General features: G+C 40.9%; 2 protein-coding genes across 3 annotated transcripts; one reads left to right on the top strand and one right to left on the bottom strand.

Annotated features, from left to right (window-relative positions):
• Nucleotides 1-200: 200 nt before the first annotated feature.
• Nucleotides 201-13,157, bottom strand: LOC116376784 (inositol polyphosphate multikinase-like). Of its 2 annotated transcripts, none has more exons than XM_031838261.1 (5): nt 12,866-13,157; nt 8,649-8,734; nt 5,964-6,060; nt 4,885-5,057; nt 201-447 (listed from the first exon to the last, which is right to left on the bottom strand). In XM_031838261.1, the coding sequence occupies exons 1-5, from the start codon at nt 13,101-13,103 to the stop codon at nt 328-330; spliced, it is 714 nt and encodes a 237-aa protein (XP_031694121.1). In that variant the 5' UTR covers nt 13,104-13,157; the 3' UTR covers nt 201-327. The 2 variants fall into 2 exon arrangements, with proteins under 2 accessions (XP_031694121.1, XP_031694122.1); XM_031838262.1 differs by lacking the exon at nt 201-447 and adding an exon at nt 2,545-4,793.
• A 5,689-nt stretch (nt 13,158-18,846) lies between these two features.
• Nucleotides 18,847-24,927, top strand: LOC116376785 (ubiquitin-conjugating enzyme E2 D4-like). The gene is made up of 7 exons (XM_031838263.1): nt 18,847-19,036; nt 20,111-20,174; nt 21,027-21,058; nt 22,155-22,232; nt 23,492-23,597; nt 24,055-24,148; nt 24,274-24,927. The coding sequence occupies exons 1-7, from the start codon at nt 19,013-19,015 to the stop codon at nt 24,317-24,319; spliced, it is 444 nt and encodes a 147-aa protein (XP_031694123.1). The 5' UTR covers nt 18,847-19,012; the 3' UTR covers nt 24,320-24,927.
• The last annotated feature ends 6 nt before the right edge of the window (nt 24,928-24,933 follow it).

Below are 24,933 nucleotides of genomic sequence, written 5' to 3' on the forward strand. Positions count from 1 at the left end.
AAAGGGAAGAGGAGAGGAGGAAAGGTGTGGGGAAAGAGAGGGGAGGAGAAGGAAAGGTAAGAGTACAGGAGAAGAGTTTAGGGAGAGGAGAGGAAAGGTGGATGAAAGAGACCAAGAGAGGAAAGAGGAGAGTAAAGGAAAGGAAAGAAGACAGGAAAGGAAACAAAAGGAAAGATGAAAGAGAAGAGGAGAGGAGGTAGGAGAAAAGGTAAGAGGAGAGGAGAGGAGTTTAGCGAAGAGGAAAGGGAAGAGGAGAGAGTTACATATACTTAAATTATTCGGAAAAGTTCCTCCTACACTTTATTGTCAGTGGTGGTAGATCACTTATTAAATCTCATAAATCACACACACACACACACACACACCGTCTTTAATGGAGTCCTGAACCAGTCCCCTCCCGTAGTGCTGGTTGTAGGAGTCAAACGTGTCACTGCACATCTTATACACCTGAATTAGAAGAAGACAAACAACATGGCACAAAATGCTAATGAAGGTTTTCATATATACATACGCGTGTCGTATTGTGTGGAACAGGTCCTATTGCTCACAGCACAGTCTTATTCTCTCAACTCACAGCATACAGTGACAGATGTGTGGAGATGCACGCTGACCACCACTGAAGTGCTGCTTCTCTCTAACTGATGAAACACTGACTCCATCTAGTGGTCCATAGCTGCACTCACACCTGCCTCCGCAGCATGGGACTGACTACCGCTGACAGGACAATGTGTTTTAGACCCTTAGTGTGCACTATATTTAGAGTATTGTTTGGACGGTTCACCTTGTATCCACCTATGCACTGGTCAAAGCCACCAGACTCCATTGAAATTAACTGAAAGTTGACCTCGCAGGACACAGGAGTTGCTGGTCCACCGCTGCCTCAACGGGTGAGCTTGTTTGTGTTAGTGTGTGACTTTGGTGAACTAACCCTTCCAAACACAGCTGGAGCACAGAAAACAGGCTTCAGTTCCCTGTGTGAACCATAGACCATGTAGCTGTCTGACGGCAAGGTAAACCTGCAAAAGTATTACAAAATCAGCGTACACTTAAACAGATTTAGATTTTCTTTCAGTGTCAAAAACACATTTTGCTGCTGCCCCCGTCCACAGCAGCACAGTGCTTTAGTCCCGCGCTGGTACTACTGCTGTTTCTCCAAACTCCATCTACGCTGACTATATGACTCGAGTCTGGATGTTTTTTTCGAGTCCTTTAGCAATTTGTTTTGTCCTTAAGGACCAACCTGCAGAAGTGCAGCGTCCTGTCAGTAAGCTGGATCATGACCCAGGCGTTTTAGGGTGATCCACATGCATGAAGTCATAACCAGACACAAGAGTCACAATGAAAGAATGACAATACAATTATGACTTTAGATGGAGTCAATCAGATTATTGAAAATGATCTGCAACATAATTATTTACCCATCTCAATCCATGATCTAATATACAACCAAATAAAAGTTCATATAAAAGCCGCAACTTTATTACAGGGTGGCACGTTTCTAGTGCGTGCTTGAGAGAGGGAAACGCTTCACAGGAAGATTCTCTGCTCAGCAGTAATCACCTCTTAATCACCTCTTCTTATCTTCCTCCGACTCTCCTCCTCCCACACTATCACTCCTCCATCAGGGAGGTCATTACCACCAATTAGTCTCCTCTCTAAACACACAGTATGGGAACTACTCAAAGCACCACTCCCTGTTCTAGGGCACAGTTTAGCCCAACTTTACTGATTTATCTCTGTTCTTTGACCATCTGAGGACAGCTTGGACCTCTGAGCCCATTTTAACACACAACTTCATTCACACCCACAAAATACATTTCTGAAACTACTGGAGCTACTGAAGTACTGTACTTAAGTACAATCTTGAGATACTTCTACTTTAAATTACTTCATAGAGATTTGAAAAGCACACATTTAATATTGTTTATGAATTCAACTTTTTAATTTCTAAGAAGACTTCTATCTTTCTTCAACAGTATGTTTGCCTCATAGTGCTACTGCACTTTTAGTCAAGTAACATGTTGAATGTAGTAACGGAGTATTTGTACCTTGTGGCGTTACTGGTTTTAGTTAAAGCGGCGCTGGATTGTCTTTTGGCCACCGGGGGGGAAGCTGAACAAACTAAACTATGACCAAAGTATCCAACGGTCTGCTGTTTGGTGCTGAGCAGCTAGTGTACAGTGGCTTTATACCATAGACTATCAGAAGAGGACGTCATCATGGTGACGTCATCCATTGGTTTGTGGACTGCCGTTTTGAAGCCTTGAGTTCGGCGGTTTGGCCGTTGCCATCTTGGCTTTTTTGGAACCAGTGAACAGAAGTTACCATATTTGGAATGTGGAGGAGTGATGTTGAGACCCCGTATACAGCTCTGGTAGCGACCTGTCAATCACTGTGTAGCCCCGCCCTAAAGCGTACCCTGCTTTATGGTCTGTTTGACTCTAAATGGACATCATTTACTAAATGAACATCATGCTTTTTGCTTGCTTGCTTATTGAAGAAGACTTGAAACTAGAGATTGAGACCATAAACTCATGTTTACTGAGGTAATAAATCAAGAGAGAAGTAGAGTCATTTTCTCATAGACTTCTATACAACCAGACTTCTTTTTGAAACATTATAAATAATCATCTGATCTGTTGTTCATATAAAACTGTGGATTGGTACTGCCTAAAGTTAAGTTCCTTTTTACACTACAGCACATTAGACAATACGGGATAATTCAGCACCCTCCGCATACATTCCTGCTAGAGAAAGTTGGCCGTGTGCAGGGTAGTAGTTTAAATGTGCATGTTTTACAGTAATACGCTGTCACTTCTCAGTCCACGCTGCTGTAGCACACATCAAACATGAAGTTGACCTCCTGTACAGGAATCCATAGAGAACATATGAACAAAAGTCAGAGCGCTACGGTGTACAAAGGGTGGAGACATACAGCCATAAGGTTTACACTGAGGATCAGGTCAAACCATCAATCGGCGGGTTCAGTACACAAAGACTTGCAGTTAGTAATAAATGACACATTTCATTAGCTGAATACCAGCCACTCTCACCCATACCTTCATCGGTTACCCTCCCTCTTATGTAAGGTCATGGTGATAAATGTGGATATTTATTATATCTATTTATGGACTGTTGTCCCACCCAATGGCTGCCATTAACAACTTTGACAACTTATTTTTGAATGGGTTCTTTTTTCTGCCGTGCCTTTCAAATTCAACGCCCAGTGTTCCACCTCAATATGAACACAGCATTAACTTCGTAGAAATTAATGCAAATTCGCAAATTCGTTTGCTTCCTGCTGCAGGCATGAAAACGGATGATGATGCTGTCAGTAAGTTGTAATGGAAACTGATGGAAGCGATAAAGGTTTCTCTATCTGACTCTTCATGAGGCGTGTTTACTGCTGCACTGTCGGATTCTACAGAGATTCAACAAACAGATGAATAGCAGCTATTTACATGCTCCACTGTGTGTGTGTGCGTGTGCATTATGGGCTGTACCGCTCAGTCAACAATGTCAACATATTTCAGATAGTTAATCATTGACCTGCTTCAGGAGGTTCAACAGCACCTTATGTTGTTCATCACGCCGCGTATGAAAGGTGTTATCAGTTACTTCTGCTATCATGTTAATAGCAGATATGTATAAAGCTATGAAAACTATGCTTTTATTTAAAGATTTGTGTTAGTAGTATATACATTTATCTACACTGCTGCACTGTTTGTTAAATGTATTTTGTTTACTTCCTGTCTGTGCCCCCTGGTAGAGTTGTAAATTGTTTTGCACATCTGTGCAACAAGTGTTGACATTTACTGTATGGAGCTTAAAAGTGATCGGAGTACAAGCAAATTAATACAATTAAGCTTACAGTTATTTTGTGTGATTAGTTTTCACATACTTTTATTTATTTATTTTTAAACCGTTTTTTTTTTTCTTGAGTACTTAACGAATAAAGGCATCGACCAATCACGTTGTGCGGAACGGACACATTCGAAACTTATAATGTTCATCAAGGCGGAGGCTCCATACTCCCAACCAAGACGGAAAACTTTATTACTCCTTTCAACCTTGACAAAGGCGAACAGACCAGATCTACGCCTTCTCTTCTTACCTTTCACAATAAAAGCCTTGGACATACACATTGCGTAACTCTTTACCAGAGGGAACTCAAATTCCCTCAGAGCAACAGTTTACCTCAGACAGCCTTCCAGACGCTGCTCTGGACCCTCTGCCTGTATGACTCCATTCAAACCTTTATAAAAAAGTGTTGCCACTGTCTCAAATCTGCATCACCGCCGGTGTGATGAAAAATATTTGCAGGACAGAATTTTTGCATTATCATGTTGTTTATTCGTCACGTCTTCGGTGTGTAAAGGCCTCCTGACGGCAGCGGTTGCAACATACACATCTAAACTTTAAAACAACCTTTTCGAAGGCAACGTATCGGCTGCAGTGTGACAGACCTCCCTGATCCGTAGTTCTAGGGTTTTGTCACCAGCTTTGGATTAATATATTCTTGTCATTCTGCACACAGAGCTTCAAATTCAGTTTTAATAATTAATTAATATAAAATAATAATAATTAATACAGAGACCCCAAAGCACCATTCATGGTAGTTCTCCATTGAACTACCATGAATACTGTAAAAAAAGAAGAAGAAGATTACATTTGAACTTCTCAAAGATGGAAAGGACAGTGCATATGTGTGCCTTTCATCCCATTTGCACTTGCATTACTCCGAGTTGTTGTTCAGATCAGTTCTAGTGGAGTGCCAGTAAACCAGTTTCAACCTGAAAGGAAACAAAGATGTGATCTGAACCCCACTCGGAGACCATTCCATTGATGGATTAGAGATCCCCTACACCAGCAGGTCAAACTCACCCTCATGCCGAGGACCAGGAAGCCTATCTCCTCCATCAGTGGGTATTTCCTGATCTGCTGCTCCCGCTTCTCCTGCGAGGCGAACGGATCGTAGCTCCGCCGGCCCAGCTTCACGTCCATGATGCACGGCTTGACGAAGCGCCGGGTCACGTCCTCCAGCTTCAGGTACAGGTCTGGAAACAGTGAGGATGTATGGAGGCAATGCTAGCTTGTTCATAGGAGACTGATGTTGGCCTTTTTAAAAAAAAGAATATTCCTAATGACACGTTTCTTTTATGATTATGTGACTTTTTTGACTATTGACTGCATGACTTTATATCTTAGAAGAGGAAGAATTAACAGCTCAAGGTATTCGGCTTTCATAGCTGGAATTGTACCAATACCATCTTTCCTTAGAGTGAATTTGAAGTTATTTTTCACTCTTCGTGCGTTCTACAAATGTCCAGCTAGGTGAGCGATCAGAGCCCCTGTGCAAGCCCTTGTGGTGCAGAAAAGATTGCGGTTTAGGTTCAAATAAGTATGTCTGTTATTAAAATAAGTTGACTGTTGGTTCACAAACGACACAAACGGCAGTCTCCTGGGTGAAAGTCCTGTGTATGTTTGACCCCGCCATCCACCCAGACTTCTTCCTACACAGACTTTGTCGCTCTTCGTACCACGTCACCTGACTTGCTAAGAGGCAGCCCAGCATGTCGGGGCTCACGATGACGTGGGTCGTATATGAATTACGGTGCAGTACTTTTCGTAGGTCGAAGTACGAGCAGTGGATGAGAACAGCTTGCTGTACATAACAAGACATTGTAGGACAGGAACGCCAAACTGGGTAGGAAGTATTTTTAGTGTTTCCATTAAATCTGGTGCTACAGTTATCTGGTTTGTCCCCACAGAACAAAAATCAACATTGTTTGTTTTGGACAAAATTGGGATTTTTGCCCCCCCATTTATCAGTATTGACTTTAAAAATCCAGTATCGGTCAGGCTATATACCAGTATCCGATAGGACAAACCGGTTCACCTGACCTGCATGTATTCTGGACTTGGACTCTAGAGAGGTGGACACACACAGGTCAGTCTCTTACCATTGGGGCTGTCAGGAGAGGACCAGGTGCCGTAGTACTTGGGCAGATGGTTCTGGAGCTGCAGAAGGCATGGATCACAGCAGTCCTCTGCATACACCTAACACACACACACACACACACACACATTAACATACTATACAGTACCTACATGTGGACACTGTATATTTAGTGTAGGGCTGCAACTAGTGATTATTTTCATTACGGTGTGCGTCACTCAATGAATTGTTGTTTCAAATGTCATAAGCTACTGAAAAATATCCATCACAAGGAGTTACAATATATTGCGACACTGGAAGCGATTTAAAAAAAATCTAATTTTCAGAAAGAATGTCATCGTATGAAGAACACACTGCCAGAGGAATCTGCATCTGCCTTCATCTCAGTCCCTGCAACATCCAACATCCCAGCACATTGAGAGGACACAACTCTTTGCAAATGAAAGAAAGTTTTGACTGAGTTCATCTTTGCGTGTGAACTATTAATTTAAAATCAATACAGAGTTTTTAGAATCGATACAGAAGCGGCTTCGTTCCTCTCACGTTGGAGAAGAAAGAACCTTTTTTAGAACTGTGTTAGTTAGAGTAATGACGTCATGAATCAGGTATCAAAGATCTGCTGATGGACTCATGCATCATCAGCACCGACCCGGGGGATCTTCAGTAGAACGCCAATGCAATTATTCTTTTCCACCCTAATAAAAATAAAAACTATTCTGATGGAAAGTGAAAAATCTGAATGTGTCAGCATGAACATGATCAAAGTTCAGTACAACACACAGACGTACATTTGTGTGAAATGTGACCTGTTGTACAGTTAGTGGACTCCCAGCCCTGTTGGGATCCTTTTAGAGACAGGCAGACACACCATGACTCACTCCTGTTTGTTTGAGAGTTGCTGAGACTGACAGTGCTACTAAGCTCCAAAGCAAATCTCTCACACACACGCACATACATAGACCCATGTGATTACATAGACCCATGTGGAATGTCTGATATCTACGCTGATAACGAAGCATTTACATTTCTCCATGCATTCACATCCATTCAATATATTGCCACAGTTAGCAAGGCGATATATTGTGATTTTTATAAATCTGTCTTTATGAAAAGTGAACACACTGCATTAAATCTGAGTAGAATGCAGTCAGGACAGTGGGATCTGCATTCTGTGGTCCGTCCCAATATTTGCGTACAAACTATAAATTACAAGTGGATACAGTGTGTGAGAGCATCGTGATGAAATGTGAAGATATTTGACCATATGCAATGTGATGCTGAACTATGAACTGAGAGATCAACTTGAATTGAAATGATTAGTCTATTAGTTGGTTGACAAAAAATAAATCATCGACAGCTATTTTGAATGTTTTGAAGTAACTCAGACAGTAATGCCTTCAATATGAAAGATGCTCTTTGTAAATGATTTGGATTTTGAACTGTTGATCAGAACAACTCAAAGAATTTGAAGATGTGCCTCTTCACTGTAATATATTTCAAAAGAGAAAATAATAGATTAATCATTCATAAATATAACTGAAGCTGTAATATATAAACCAAAGCCGAGGCACCCAATGCACAGTGTAGCATTAGGTTATATTTACGCTCACTGGGCCTCATGCAAGAACCACTGGGACCAACAGAGCTGTTCTCTAGGACAACCTGCCGCACTCATCAAGTTCCTCCTGTTTTGAATTTTATGGTACGAACACAATTTACGAGTGATGTAACATGAGTCTGCTGCTATCCTATGTTTGTCACTAATGGATTGTATTACTTTGAAGCAATTATGAGATTAAAAATCTCTATATAAATTACACGTCATAATAATTATATTGACATTCTCCTGTCGGACTCGCATCCTAATGTCCTTCTATATGCATTCATGTAGACCAACAGTATCACCAGTCATTTAAATTGGCTGTAGATGCTGTTGTGTAACACTACAATATTAATATGAGCATCTTAAATCATCTGACCCTCTCCCATTGCAGTCATCCACGCCTGGCTGTGGGGAGCCGGTTTTCATATGAAACCACTTCCTGTTTACTTCAGTGACAGTACGACGCTGAGGTGACACTAACAGGACTCCTCATTTGTCCTCGTCTTTAGCACATCCCTTAATTCTGCTGACGCCGTTATTAATGATAAACTTTCCGTTATGCATCTCAGAGAGCAGGACTTCATCATAGGACATATGGGACGGTACGTGTAGACTTGTATGGTATTATTGGGGCGATGATTATGCTAATCTAGAACACACGCTCATTTATTCACATTCATCATGTTCCCGCTGGTCGTTTACACGGTTTAAGTCAAAGTTAGGAGTGTTTGCTGAATATAAAGGCTCACCCGTACTCACAGAAAGGAAAAGAAAGTTAACAGTACGAAAATGTTCTCGCATTAGGTGCATTGTTCTCATTGATATTTTGGACAATGAAGCACTTTGCTTGACTTTTCTGTTTGGCAACAGCTCATGCACTAAAGAAATGGTGAAGTTACAGAAGGTGTGTTACATATTGTATCACTACAACCTTAATCTCACCTAGATTGTTACCGGATTTATTCTTTAAAAAATGATTTGTAACACTTTATTCAATACACATAATAAAGCTAGTCAATATATAAACACTTGTTGTCATGTCTATAACCATTTTACAGGTGTTGATACTGTTGTAGAGGCTGTTACCGTGCTGTAAAACTGCATCTCTCGTGGACCTCTGGGTGGAGGCTGAAGCTGCTTCAGGACTGTTCCGTCTGGATGCTGCAAAATGCCTGCAACAAATACAAAGATGCCACTAAAAAAATCAAGCGGTGAAGAATAAGAAGTAACAGCTGACAAGAAGCACCCGGTCCTCTGTTTCCAACCCTTGTACTGAAGCACAGTCAAAATCTATTGCATGTCCGTGAGCAGTGAATCTCTGTAAATGTAAAACACATCGTGCATTCAAACAGAAACACTTGGCTCTGCACAACTGAAGTTAATGTTTAATGTTGAATCATGAACTCTGAGGGAGCACTATGTGGACTAAGAATAAGAAGAGAAAAGGATGGGGTGATTTCTGAGAGAGGAAGACAGAGAGCAGCATGAGGCCTTTAATACAGATCGGTCTCCATGAGCTGTCAATGAGAAACTCATCCTCACAAACAATCACTCTTTGTTCACAAGTTCAATCAGATTGCTGAGCAGGTAGACAGGAAAGAAATACATGGACTCTGGTATTCAGAAAGCCGTCTAGGATAGTCCGTGTTAAAGAAGCCCAGTCTTCTACTGTAAGGTACTGGTAGGACCTGGTTGACGCACTGGTTGTACGTCTAGATGACCGGAGGTCACAATTGATGTGTGTCGCATTAGGTACATCATCCACAGACAAGTTTGTTGAACGAGAGTTTGTTTATTTTCTCGGCGTGGAACAACGTAAAGACAGTCCCGTTCTTTCAACCGACATTAAACGGAGCATTTACCGAAACACTTCAAACTGTTACCGTAAAGCGGTCAAAACCCTTTACCCTTCCGGGGTCAAACACCTGACAACAACGGTGATTTCAGGACCTATACTGTATACCTGCGCCCAGGACGTTAGTACAGCGCCACCCAACACATGAGAAATACAGTTGTATTTACAACACCATATTTGGCTCTAACAGTCAGAAACATGATGTCTCTCTCTGCAAACATTTAGAGCTCCACGGCATGTGTGGAGTTACCGGTTACACCGGAAAAACAGCCCGTCGTATGGAGAAACTAGTTGCATGCATTGCTCAGGTGTGGTTTTGACCCATTCTTCCACACAGTATTCAGGTCTTGATGGTTCCGTGGGCCTCTTCTATGAACTCTGATCTTTAGTTCTTTCCATAGATTTTCTATTGGATTCAAGTCAGGTGATCGTCTGGGCCATTCTAGCAGCTTTATTTTCTTTCTCTGAAACCAATTGAGAGTTTCGTTGGCTGTGTTTGGATCATTGTCTTGCTGAAATGTCCACCCACTGTAAATGTTTGCCTCATTCTGAAAGGACTGGTACTGGTTCTCTACCTCAGAACACTCAAACCATAGTGACCAGCCGTCCTTTGTGAAGAACTGACCGGCAGTCGTGAAGACAGTTGTAGCTTCATGCAGGTTAAATTGTTCCAAAGACCTGCCCCGCCTTCCACATGAACAATCACCATGCAGCAGCTCACAGGTGAGGACTACTGAGTCACACAGCAGACTTTCACCTTTGCCTTTCTGTCTTGCATCAGAGCCTGTAACTTCATTATGACCTAACTACACACACCAACAGAGACGTTATGGGGAGGAACAGAAAGGGTGGGGGGAGTAAGCAGGATCACTTTCAGTCAGCAACAGTACAAGCTGAACAGGATTCCACTGCTTGTTCTGAAACTGTCCTGGAGACATTAGGGAACTGCTGGCTCAGTCTCAATACTGTGTCTATTCCACATTTCCCTGCCTGTTAGTTTGCCTCGTTATGTTAATGATTGTTTCATTCCACATTACTGTATCACTGCTTCTTTAAAGGCCTCGTTCTCCTTGCACTGGGGGTGGAAGGACGAAATATTCGACAGAGTATATTAAAGACAGACACCAATGTAACCGGTTTGAGAAATGGGCAACCACTTTTTAACATATAAAAAAATAAGGACTGCAAACAGCCAAATGTGCACCTAAAAATAAAAACATTTTCATTAATTGTTGGAATAATTGTAAACTGACAAACCCACCAACATCACAAACAAAGTGATTCAACTGACAAAGAACCAGATGAAAGTGAAGGACAAAGACAAAGGACATTTGTCCTGGGAGGCAAAGTGTCCCTCCGTCTTTGAGCTGAGATGTATACATGTCCCATTACTCAAAATATAAGATGGCTAAAAATGGCAAGCATTATTTCAGTGACAGCAACCAAATGTTGATGCCTGGTTGCCAGCCTGGCAAATACCTATTCATGTCATTTTCCATTTGGAATATTTGGGGGAATTAAGTGACTAGCAAATAAATGTTATGCAATATAGCTTTAGGGCTAATGATTGTTTTCATTATTGATAACTCAATCAATGATTGTTTGAATTTATCGATTGATTTTTTAGTTTATAGAATGTCACAATACTGTGAAGAATTCCCATCCGAGAGGCCGGGGTGATGAACAGTTAGTCCAAACCCCAAATATATTTATTTATATATTGCCTGGGACGGTAAAATACCTCGTTGGGCTAGTAAATCTAGCAACAAGTGGTAAGAAAGACTTCTACATATCGGCTTTTTCTGGAGCTGAAGACGGTGGAAGCTGAGGAGACATCTCACCTCCTTCTGAATAAATAAACGGGACAGTTAACTTTTGTCTTTTTTAGTTATTTGATGACGGCTAATAAATACAACAATTTGTATAAGGGAAAGTAAAAATTGACTATGGGCAAACAATAAAAACAGAAACTGGTTAAACTGGAGAAGCTGGAACCAGGAAATGTGTGGAAACTCTTTATATCTACGAATACAATGGAGACAGGCATTAATAAGAAGAACTGAGGTATTTGGATCCAGGTGACTCTGCTAATGCAGAGTTCCAGGAAGTTCCCCGTGGTGAGGTACACACATTTTATATTTGGGCAAAAGAGAGTTGAGGTATCAAACTGGTATCGGGAGAGAAAGCGGTGGATTGGTGCAACCTTCCTTTACTTCTTGGGACCAATATACAACAACGCATATTATAATGGTGAGACATTTCTAATTTTCTGTGAATCATGTAAACAATTAATGAACTTATCACTATAGCTCTAGCAAAGGTGATACATTACTGCGTTTTACTTCTGCTCCATTTTGTGTTCACACTGACTGATTACCCACAGAGGAAAATCATGCAGCATTTAACTGAACCTGGTGCATTGATTTATGGTCCCTGGTGTCACAAGGAGCTCATGAAGTTATAACTGATTACCAGCATTACTAGTTGAGACTGAAACTCATTCTCATATATATATATATATATATATATATATATATATATATATATATATATATATATCATTAAAAAAAACACAACAGGCAGGAAACTTCTGCTTACAGTCCTGGTGAGTCTGTAATTCAACACAGGGAATGGAAGTAAATGTTGAACCACCACACCAAAGAAAACACGGTGTACACACTTCATCTAAATGGCTCATGTTAAACAGGAACACTACAGCCAAATACAAACTGGTGGATAGACAGGTTTGTCCTGGCTGACTGCAGGTCACAGTGAGAATGCCTGCCCCACAACATAAATGTGTGTCATTCATCAAGGTTACTGACTGACCCATCTGAGAGCTACTGTGACTACCAGCAGCTGCCCAGTGTAACATGCACTCAGCTCAGCTCAGCACCTCGTCTGATAGCACACAATGGAGGCTTTAATAATGTCAGTTGTCCTGTGTACATGAGTGAGTGTGTGCCAGTGAAGACTAGAGGGAGACCGGGGCACGGGGATGTCATGGTTACAAATCCACAAATGATCTCAGATCAGATTTAGTGCAGGGAACCACGTGTGAAGTTGTAGTTATAGCTGTACAGTAGAGTACAGACAGAGTGAGAAACATAATCTGATTAATTAGTAATACAGGTGTAGGAATCCTAACTCCTAGCTAGGCATGCTGCTTCGTCCTGCATGGAAAAAAATTCACCAAGCCAAACTTATATCACAAAATCTCCTAATTTACTGCTCGTGTTGACAGCACTCATACCTGTCTTCCATAAATATCATCTTTCACTTCCAGCTAATTGATCTCCCCAAACTGTTGGTGGGTTATTTGTAGGCCGAATTGTCCGCTGAACCTAAACAATTCGTTATGTCAGTTGCATGTAGGTGGGACAAGCAACATTCAGTACCCAGGTCTTAATAATAAAAAAGTTATAACTGCAGGGAAGTAAGTACTTACCCACTGTATCCACTCCATACTTGTGACCCGCCACCTGATGTGACAGCGGGACGCAGCCGTTCAGATGAGCCGGGCCTTGTGGCCCCAGTGGCCGCTGACCGCACGTCTCCTTCGCGGGGTGGCCGCCGGTGAGCCGCGGGGTCAGGCTGACCCCAACAGCGCCTGAACTGGGGGTCAGCTCCAGTCTTCCGAGAGCTAGAGAGGATTCCATCATCACTTGACGATGACTTGTTGACATTTGCAAAAAAAAAAAAAAAAATGTATATATATATATATAAAACTGTGTGTGAGGGGGGGGGCAATACGTCTTTGTCCAAGAAAAATATAAAATAAAAAAGTCAACGATATGACTATCGATTCACATACTGTTATTACGTAAGCACAAAATACAGTCCCGCACACAAATTGTTAGGACGTGAGGTTGAGAAGCCCTCATGGAAATAGTCCAGTCCAGACGAAACCAGCACAGCAGCTTCGGTCGTGTTCGCCGTCTTCGACCGCCAACAACAACCACACTGACGGACAGCAACACTGTCGTAATCCCCGCTGTGTCCGGTGGTGAAACAGGGCTCCCGACGCAGCGCTAAATCAATGATTTTCATATCTTAAAACAGAAGCATAAATACACCCTGGCCACATCCCACTTCCTACCAGGGTCAAAACAGCAGGACCGAGCACAACTTCCGCTCGCGGTTTCTAAAATAAAACGAAGGGCGACGTAGGTACCACGGTAATAATGAAGGCGGAGATCTCTGTTGCTATTCAAAAGCCGGCTGTCGTTTAAGCCAAGTGTCACGTCTCCGTCTAATCCCAAACATCGTTGTTTAATGTCAAAAACAAATATGTTTGCCACCTTTATTACGAAGGCAATGTCACCCAACGTCCGGTCTTATCTTGATCAAGTTCAGGTAGCCTGACGCAGCTCCACTTCCTCGCTCCAGAGATGTAAATACTGTTTTCTTTATGAAAAGGTGATGTTACGACACGCTCAAGAGTGATATCCAGTTCCAGTCAGCAAACAGAGAAGCAGACAGGGCGAATGGAGACAATATAATTGCATAGAGAGGATATTCAGTTCTGGTTTTGATTGCTAAGTCATCGATACTGTCCATTAGGCTGCTTAGCAAGCCCCTCCTCGCGTCACAATTCAGCACACCAGAGGGACATCACACTTGCTGTACAACCGCCTTCAGGACGAAGGGCTATCCGTTGAAGATGAGCACAAACACGATGCGTTGTCGTATTAAAATCCATGATATTAAAAGGGACCGACAGACTTCCCCTCAGCTGTAGATATCCAGGTCAGTGTAGGCGGCTACCTTACTACGTATCAAACAGTGCCCAAAGCCTCCCACACGTTTGCGACACTTTCCGTTACTGTCGCAAAACACGAGATACCTTCACGGCAACAGCAGCCGCCTTGATTTCATTGCGTTTTCCGTACGGTGTAGTGCGTTTATGTGTGAAATAGATATTTCTATTTATTTGCCGAATGGGCTTACAGTTTTGAATCAAAAGACCTATTTGAACTATTTCAGGCTCGTTATTGCCGAACAGCGTTATCCCTTACCAGTGGTATACCACCATCATATCCTAAATCATCAAGACCTTGTCCCAAATGACTCCTTCCTTTTAGAGGCATTAGCCTAAACAGATCTGTCAACACTTGGATCATTTGGACAGAATAGGTTCGCTGATGAATGAGGAAAAAAAGTCTTCAATAGCATGTATCAATCATTTATAATTATTGTTACTTCAGTTATTAGAGTAAGAATCAAGGAAAAAAGATCTACAATTGTATTTTTTATTTATTTTCAAAAGGGATTGGGTAAATTGAAACCTCCTTCAATACAGATTGTTAACTTTAAGTGTAGTAGATGGAAAAATGGTATACTGACACATCTATTCATCAAGCACCTGTTGCCTGTCCCCCAATCATCGTTTAGAACAGGATGGTTTCCCCAACAATTTTGTTTTGACGATGTATTGTCACTGACATAGTTTTCTACATATGTTATTGATTTAGTTCTTTAACTGAAATCGTGTTACCTAGGAGTTACAAATAGTACATTTCAGGCAGCAATTAGATCTTGGTTCAACGGTGATGCCATATCCCCACCAATATAAATATTTAGGCGTTATTTTAGGCATGAGCATGTGAGTTTTATTAGCTGTAGTTTATTCGACAGCTAGAGTGCTGAGATCAGCACTGAGCAAAGTCCAACTTTGTCAGGATCTAGGACTAATTATACACAACTGTAATAATCGTGTTTGTGCACATTCAGATGATGCTTCTGACACTCGGGGGCTTGTGAACCTATAAATAATAACAGTCAATGACAGAGCAATTCCATTGCTTTTGGGTATTGGAAAGTGTACAGCAAAACCAGTGGTGCTGTGGGAGGGAACCAGATGATAAAATGTGAATATGTCTAAACTGCTGAATTGAACCGGGACATTTAATATGAACAAACCTGGATTAGTGCACTAAAACCCTCCGTTATGTTAATATTATAATTATTATGATTATTATAATTATTTTATTTTTTTGAATGTACCATAGAGTAACATAATGTTTGTTACACTAACAGTGAGTTTCATGATGTTCTCTTACATCAGTAGAATATCATAGGCAGTGTGTGCTGTAGATAGCAAGTGCCATTCGAATGTCACACTTCTTTCTGAACTGGAACTGAATGCTATGAGGGATCGAGGATCTCGAGTACAAATAACCTGCATATGAACATCATTTGTAGGGGATGTTTAAATCTTCTCAGCTGTCTGCCTCTGGTTTTGTCTTTGCTTCACACATTGTATTCGATGAGTGGACTTCCCGACCCTTCAATAATAAATTTGTTAGAATGAAAGACAACCTTTGCTTACAATAAAACCATCAGTGTCAATGGATAACAGTAGGGTACTGGAGTATTTCTTGAGTTCTCTCGGACCAAAAATGTGCTACAAACATTCTGTTTGATTGAAATACGACTGTGCACAAAGTAACGGAATGCATGAAATAAATGATCTGAGTGCAAATGAACCCTCCTGAGAAAATCTCCGTCATATAAGATTTCCAGACGGGTCCATGTCTCTAATTGCAATGACAATTAAACTTATCTGTTATAAAGTTCATGATATCGCTCCTATTGGCCCAAAGTCCCATAAACACAAATACTGGAACAGTAAACAGATTACAGCTCTGTTTACACTAGAATGAAGTGTTGCCCAGTCCGTTCTCCTGCTCATAACAACATAATGATTGTGTTTATGCTGTAGGCCTACATCTGTATTACATCATGTACGAATACAATCACTACTCTGATTGGGCTCGTGATTTCTGTCTGTATTATATCATTCGAACATAGAGGCTCAGACCTCAATGTGCTATGTTCTTCATATTATCTTTGTTAAAGTCAATAATCACCCCTTCGTTTCCACAGTCCAGTATGAACTGATGTGTGGAAAACTGACTGATAACAGTTTTCTTTGATTGCTAACATGCATTAGTCAAAACTGAAGTCACATTGTCAAAACTCTTCACACAGTCAGTGAAACAGAAGTCCATGTGGACCAAACTCTGAATCGCTTTTCATTGCTCTCACACAAAATTCATTCGACCACATGTTCCAAAATCCATGAACTCTTTTGTCATTCACACTCCACCACCTGCAGAACACATTATATTTGCAGCATATTTTTCAAATGCTAACACACTGTTTTCAAAACTGTTAATAACACGTTAAAAACAGAATACTAGCTACTGGTACAAGTCCCACTGATACATGCATTAGGTACAAGTGAAGATGTCAGATTAAGGGGAATAATAATAATAATAATAATAATAATGATAATAATGGGAAGTCAGAAAATATTTTATACTTAACTACCAGGCATGGCGTGGTTTTTACAACAGGTCTGCTCAGTTTTGGATGCAAGTGGAAATTGTTGATAAGTAAACCGTTACAAAAATACTTTTTCATTTATGAAATGTCCAATGTAGTTTGTAGTACATGGCCATTTTGAAACAAATCTCAACAGACTTATGAAGTGCAACAGAACTCATTAACCTCCTTCCCCCAAATGTCCAGCTTTGTTGCTCAGTAGGTCATACTCTACCCAGTAATGTTAGAATATGCATCTGTTCATGATAATATACCTGCAGTATAAATGATCCCAGACTCTTATACATATTCCCTAATTACAGATCTTATTCCCTTGTACCTCCAGGTACAGTATGCATCGCTAAGTACTGCACTGGAAACACAGTTGGGAACAAGCTGCATGTGGCGGGACGTCTTCTAAAGCCTTAACCAAAGTATTTATTTCACAATGTAATCTGACTAGCTTTTTTTGGAGCTTTCAACCACATCTCATGAGCTTCATAAGCAGATGGAGTATGCTCAGTTGTCAAGTATACAACGTACTTGTTAGTGGGCTGTGCCAAAATGAATTACCATAATTATTTCTGAGGAAGTATGTCCTGCTTGATTATTTATACCTGGCACATTTTACATGTACACACTCATCCTTAAGTGTGTTATATTGAACATGAATGCTTTTAATGACAATTAGGTTTACAGAAGAATTTAGTTGTCAAAGGGATTTTCAGCTCTTTTTTGTATTTTCTCCCCGTCTGCTCGTTCCCCTGCAAACTCTCCTGCCATCTCAGAGCCTACCACTCCCTCCTGCCCTCCTGACCTGCAGTAAATTCTTGTTCCTCATCACCTGACAGCCCCACCCACCTGCTCACCTGTTCCCTCCTCCCACATCAGCCTTGCAGTGTAAACAGTATATTGGCTCATTTCCACCTGTTCCCTGTCAGATCGTATTGTTTTTGTTCCTCATGTCTCAGTTCCACGGCATGGTTCGGCTCGACCCCACTCACTTTGGCACCAGGTCCCTTTTCTCTGTTTGGCTTTCCACTGCGATTATCACCCTCAGTCCCCACCACAGGGACTGCCGTGACATCATCTTCAATGCCACACTCGTTGGATCCTTTCATCGGCAACCAAGCAGAGGAGGTCTTGCTCTTTGTCCATCGTGTGCCATACTCATTGCTAGTTTGATGTTCTCCATGTGTCTTTTCTCAGGTCAAATTATTTGAATGTGACCGATGATCTGTGTAGGGTGGATGAATGGATATTTGTGATCATGGAAAGGATATTTTTGTTATTGGCCCTTATCTGAAAACTCTTGTTTGAGATTACAGGGATGTAGCACAGCAGAGCAACTCTTATAGGTGCTTCTGAAAATCATCAACTTAGAGTGACTCGTATGTTTTTGGGCATCATGGAAACACTTCTAATGTTCTAAACTGCACCAGCTGTTGGAAGACAAGCACAACTGCACTTATAAACTACAGGTGTTTTTGCAAATCATGTATACTTTGAAAAAAATTATGGCCCGTTTAATGCTGCATTCAAGTTATTTGGGGAAAGTAGTACAATTAAATAGAAAAAAGAAGCTTAGATTTCAGCTGTTGTCTTCCATCCATACCATGTTTCATCTGTTAACAATCATCACCTTAGGATGTAATAGTAGGCTATTGTGGAAACAATAAAGCCTCCATCAGCTTCCTTGGAATATGCTTACTTTTCTGAGATGGGCCTGTATTAAGTACATAATAGGTATTAAACATGTGGATGTGCATGTAACTTATAATAAATGAGAGAAAATATAGGTTAATGGAAAATTCCTCAATATGTATGATGTATTCTAAATCAACACTGACTGGAGAAGTATTTTTGAAATCAAAATTAGGCCTCATGTTTTTTTTGTTTTTATGATCGTTTATTACATGCTCATTTAATATTAAAATTTCATAATTTGCAACCACAGCATAGATAAACCTTCAATGGGCTTTAAACGAATCGGAAACTGAGATTATAAGAAGTTATATCAACCCAAGAGTCATTCTCAAGAATATATTCGGTTACGCCAAATCGCGAACTACGTTTCCCATGATCCACTTCGGAGGAGCGACCGTAAACAGGAGGAAGCGGAAACAAAAGAGGTTTCACAAAAACACAAACGCATCCCCGGCTGTCGAAGTCTCAGGGAATAATCAACAGCCGTTGACTTCGCCAGCAATAAATTCAACTAAAGAGCGAGTCGACGTGAGTTCAGGAGCAAACTGCATCAGTCAACATGGCACTGAAAAGAATACAGAAGGTAAATCTGACTGACTAGTTGTGGTTGCCAGCTAATTGTAGCTGGCCCACCAGAAGCTAACGTAAGAGTTAATTTCAACAAAATGGCTTATTAACAACGAGTTTGACACTATCCCTGCATTAAAGTGACTTCTGGCTAACTTTGTAACGTTTTGGGAAATAATTTGTATGCTGACACCTCCCAGAACAAATACAGCGGCCAATGACAACTTCAAAGTTCTGTGCTAGCTCGCCAGTAATTTAGCTAGCTTAGTAACTACCCTGGCTGCTTCCATGCCAGTCTGTCACTGTTGTTGAGGCTGTCACTCTGCGTGTTCTCCAGCTTGTCTAAGCAACCGGACAACAGCCCTGTCATACTACTTGTACTTGTCCTCGTCCTCGTGGCGGTAGACAAGTACTGCAGTGACCAGAAAAGTTACTCGTGAACACATACTGCCGTTCATCTCTAACCGTGGCTCAGTTTATTGCTATCATAGCCCTGCTAGTTAGCTAGTGCTGTCAGGGAATGTGCAGGAGAAGAAACGTAAAGAAAGGATGTGTGTATGTGGTGAGGTGCACCGTGAAAACTGATGCAGCTGATGGCGCAAATACATTTAGCCACACCCAAACCACTGTGCATCCTCTACCCAGTTGATGTTGCTGATGTTGGTAAATTAGTGACATAACAAATTGATAGTGGACTTTTTTATATTTACAACCTTGGAGTACCTTGCCATATTTTACCTTGATTTGTAAATGCTTAGTATTAACCTTTTCCATCGTGGTGGAGAGCACACGTCAAAGCCACTTTTTGTCAACGTTTATGCTGTTATCTGATATCTATCTTTGAAATACTTATGTGGTTAACATGAAAGGAAGTCTTTAGTCTAATAGTTTGTGTAATAGAGAAACAAAACTGTGTGGATAAATATAATCGGCATTAGTCACAAAGAGGGATGTCGCTTACAGAAACTCAAACTTCAATCAACAGGAATACCAAGAGAAAACATCCCGTTGGTGCCCACTCAGTTTTCACTGAAGTAAATCAGTGCCCGAATAACTAACCTTTGTTACCTATTTCTGCTGCATTGAGCAGGAGCTGCATGACCTGCAGAGGGACCCTCCAGCACAGTGCTCTGCTGGACCAGTGGGCGATGACTGTGAGTAACGCTACACATGCACATTTCATGTCACTATTTCTCACGCATCACATACTAAAATGTCTTTGAGCGGTAATGCGGTCATTTACCGAGGCGCATACTGAAGTACATTTGAGCAGTGATGCGACCTCTTCGCTTAGTAAAAGAAGTGAATGAACTACACAGTCAGTGAATCTTTGAACTCAAATACATCCATTGTGCACCAGCAGCTCTGTAAAAAATCTTCAGAATAAACAGGAACTACAATTCAGGTATAAACCTTTTTAAATGCAGCAACAACTTGGTCAAAACTTAAACAGGAATGACTATTTCTGTATATAATGTATATAGTATATAGATCGGCCCCATTGTCACCATACCCGATCCAGCTATTTGAGTCAGTATTGGCCTGATATCCGATACCGCTGTAGTTGGATTAGTTCCATTTTGAATGGTCCAGGGGGAAAGCGGCAATTCCTGAAGTCATCGACAACTTTGTCTCAGTCTCACTTAAGGTGGACTGACCTTTTAAGGTGGACCAGCTATTGTAAGTTTAGTGACAAATCGAGTTTTGCGCAGCTTTAAAAACAAACAAAACACAAATGCTGTCATATACGGTATACCCCGGTGAAATGTTAGGAAGGTATAAGAAATAGATACTGCCTGATCCTGACAGGCATAAGGTGCTGGGTGTCGGATCCATGGAAAAGAGACTTCTTAAAGCTAATAGAAAGTTAGTTAATCCCGTCAGTTGTCTATATATGATCCGATCGCCAATGAATACAAGCCTATGATGGCTGATGAACATTTGTCTGTGACGTGTACAGCTGATATTTTCCTGTGTCTCCTTTTTTCTCCCTTAATTGCTTTTAGTGTTTCATTGGCAGGCGACCATAATGGGTCCGGTGAGTATCACAACATCACTTAAGGCTTTCAGTCCTCTCATACGGACTCTACTGTGCTACATTAGTAAAGTAGTTTTGCATCCCCCCATATAACTCTGGCTCAATGCACTTACGTTGTTTGTTTTCTAATATTTGTTAAGCATTATTAGCAAATACAGATTGTCAGATAAAGGAGACAAAGGATATTTGTGACAAGATACAATACTGTTGACATGTTGGGCACAGTGAATGTAAAAAGTGACGCCTGTGAGTAAGAACAGGTTGAACACATGACTACAGAACTAAACATCTCTAGCCTCTCAGATAGATTCTGCAGTAGGGATCAATATTGCTGATGTTCATTATTTTGAAATTGAAACATTCTCAAATGGAAGCTGTGTAACGAAGTCCAGTTAGCAAATTAGCTTAACCTTGTGTTATCAAATAGCCGGCTTGCTTTTAACTGGAATTGATCACTATGGTAACTACTGGGATCTCCGAAGGTGAGCTGTCATCAGTAGGGTAAGAAAATATCTAAACACTGAGTATCCCAGTATTATGATTTGTGATATCGTATCGATTCTCAAAAACACTATTAATTCTAATATGAACAAATACTTGTGGCTCAGATTGCACAAAAAGTAGTGCTGGAGGTTACAGGACTGTGAAAAATGAAAACGCAGATCCTGCTATTCTGATTGCATTAATAAAAGAAAACTTAGATTAACTCAGATTTTCTGCATATGGGGGTGTATTCTTTATACTATGACTGTTTTCCTAAATGTTGTTTGAATAAATCCTAACATGTTTCCTTGCTGACAGTATTGAATCCTAACCCGTGTATAGTGATACGTGCCGTATCGGCAGATTCTTAAGTATACACAGCCTCATCAGACAGGTTGGAAACAAACCAACAGATTATCTACACCTCTTTATTTGGAAGGCCTACACTTACTTATTGTCATGGTATAGTGGTCATTTTATTAGTTGTTAGGTCTAGGGGCTTTAATTACCTCTACGCCTTAAAGCGGCACCAGCTGGCCACAATCTAAAGCGGTTCTGTGCTGATTGTCAGTCATTTGGGTCTTGCTGAACACTTTTTCTGTCTTTTTGTCAGGGTGACAGTCCTTACCAAGGAGGAGTTTTCTTTCTCACAATCCACTTCCCCACCGACTACCCATTCAAGCCACCAAAGGTAAGAGCTGGTTGGTTACTCAAAGCCTCGGCCTGACATGCTCTTAAATTTATTGTAGTCGTTGTGCAGTCAGGAAGCCCTCTGGTCCTGGAAACGTCTCCTGTCTCATACGTTTGGTAAGGGATTATACCTGACAAGTTCTACATTCATCATAGTAATGGACGCTTGTTCTGAGCCAGTACTTGCGCAGAGGGTGCTTTTCTTCCAGAATTCATTATGAAACATACAATCTTATAGGGTATTATCAAACCTATAGCATGACCTCTTGCTTAAAAACTGCCATATGTCATCAAATTGAGAAAATAGAATTTGTTCATATGTCAGTCATTTTGATCTTGCGTGACCTGAGCCTCTGATTACTAGGCAACATTTAGCTGATAGAAGGGGGTTACAAGGCAACGCTCACAGTTAAAAATACAAATAAAGATGCTCTCAAACTGAAAATTCTGGACCTGTAAGAACATACTGTCCATGCATCCATCCACTTGAACGGAACTATTACAACTGTCGCTGTGTCCCAATGCCATACTACAGGCCGATTCTTAGCAGGTCTTGAGTATGCACACTGTTCTCCCACACTTAGACCCTATTTACACTTGGTTTTAGGACGAGTCTCGGGCTATCAGATCACAAATGGACAACGCTAATTACATGTGTAAACACTTTGTGATCCGATCATTCAAACCATTTGCAGAAGTGGACTGGGTGCATTTGACCACATGTCTTTTGAACACTACTGGTCCTGAAGCGTCCTGACAAGGACGTAACAGGAAAACATGATATGATCTAATTTTAGTTTGTGTTGACAGCAATTCTGCACCCAACTGTCCTCCCTACATTCAGCAGTGGTACCGTCATGTAGAACAGGGTCAGTACTGTAAACAGCACTGGAGCCACGTTTTGGACTGAACCTCTTGCTACAAGGCAAACACTAGTACAGTATCTGTAACAGCAGGGTCTGAAGACGAGTTGTTTCCTCACCTGTTGCTTCTAGCTCATGAAGAACGCTTCAGAATATCAACAGAGTGGAATCAGGCACTAGAAATACGGAGTATATCATGTAACCTTAATCCCTCACTAGTTCAAATTCAGGAATTAGTTTTTAAGAAATGATTTTGATTAATAAAAGGAAAAGCTATCGGCCATGGTGGCAGGTGACCTGAAATGCACATCTACCGTTGTATTTCCTCCGCTGTGTGGTGGTGCGTCTTCTCTGCTCATACACGCTGTATGATGTGTGTCACTGTTTCTTTTTACAGGTAGCCTTTACAACTAAGATTTATCACCCAAATATAAACAGCAATGGGAGCATCTGTTTGGACATTCTACGGTCTCAGTGGTCTCCAGCACTAACGGTGTCTAAAGGTAACTGCAGTCGCTCAGTGTGTCAACTATAACTGCAACACTACTGCACCATGTCAGTTTTTCATCTTATCTGTGTTTTATATTATTATTGGCTGTGAAGTCACCTGATGGAGTGACCTTTTGAAGGGTACCTGTAAAACTATGATTTTGAGACTTTATCTCAAATTCTGTCAAATTGCATTATTTGTAGTAATGTTGTGTGCAATTTTTTATTTTTTTGTACCACACTTTTTAAATCTCTTAAATGAAATCAAATCACTTTGGCTTCATTAGCATGACATGAACAACAATAAAGAACAATGTTGCCAAAGTATCAAAATTTTGAATATGATTCACTCACTCACTCAGTCATCACTCCTGGAGACTGCGAGTATGATCTATCTGGGGCAGGCTCATTTTAAACGTCCTTTATCTACATGCCAACTAATGTGATCTTTTAAATTCCTCTTCCTTCCAGTTTTATTGTCCATATGTTCATTGCTTTGTGATCCAAACCCAGACGACCCCTTAGTTCCAGACATAGCACACATGTACAAGAACGACAAAGACAAGTGAGTACGCACTCTGGCTCAAGTGGTGCTTTATTGTCCACTCATATCAATGTGAACAATGTGTGTAGCTGATGGTGTCGGAGCTTATCATCCACTCACTTCACTCTCTTCTTTTCTCTCCTCAGATACAACAAACTAGCAAAAGATTGGACACAAAAGTATGCCATGTAAAGAAAAGATGAAGAAAAACATGCTGAGATTTATTCTTTTTCCTTCCTTTTCTGAAGTCACAACACACTGTAAATTAGAGTCTGGAATCATTAAGTAATCGTGGGTAACTTCCATCAGACTGAAGTGTCATTAACATCATTATTAATCTGAGAACATGACATTTACATTCTTTGTTTTTTGAAGGGAGCAGAGTTTTACCAGAGCAGATGAGAAAGATTGCCTGTAGTCATGTCGTGGAGACCGTGACATTTCAAAGTTTGGTGTTATTGTTTTTGCATCAAGCACATTTTATTTCTAACACAAGTTTATTACAAGTTGCTATACAGCATTTTTGAAGTCAAACTAGTGGACTGTAGGACATAACGTATGCCATTCAACAACAAGCCTTTTTTTAGAGGAGCGGAGTGCAGCAGGGTAGCATACATGTTAGACAAGCGGCTCCATAACTGGAGAAGCCCGGAGTCCCTGCTGCGCCCAGCGAGGAACACAGCCAACCATGGAGTTGTGGGAGGGTGAATGCCAAATATGTACGCCCTCATTCTGACACACGTCATGTCGGTGAAGGAGTTTTTTTTTATTAGTTATTTTGCATCTTGTAGCAGATAAATTGAAAT

The sequence above is a fragment of the Anarrhichthys ocellatus genome, unplaced genomic scaffold (assembly GCF_004355925.1).
Source record: "Anarrhichthys ocellatus isolate YVR2014 unplaced genomic scaffold, GSC_Weel_1.0 scaffold608, whole genome shotgun sequence".
In the NCBI taxonomy this organism is placed as follows: Eukaryota; Metazoa; Chordata; class Actinopteri; order Perciformes; family Anarhichadidae; genus Anarrhichthys; species Anarrhichthys ocellatus.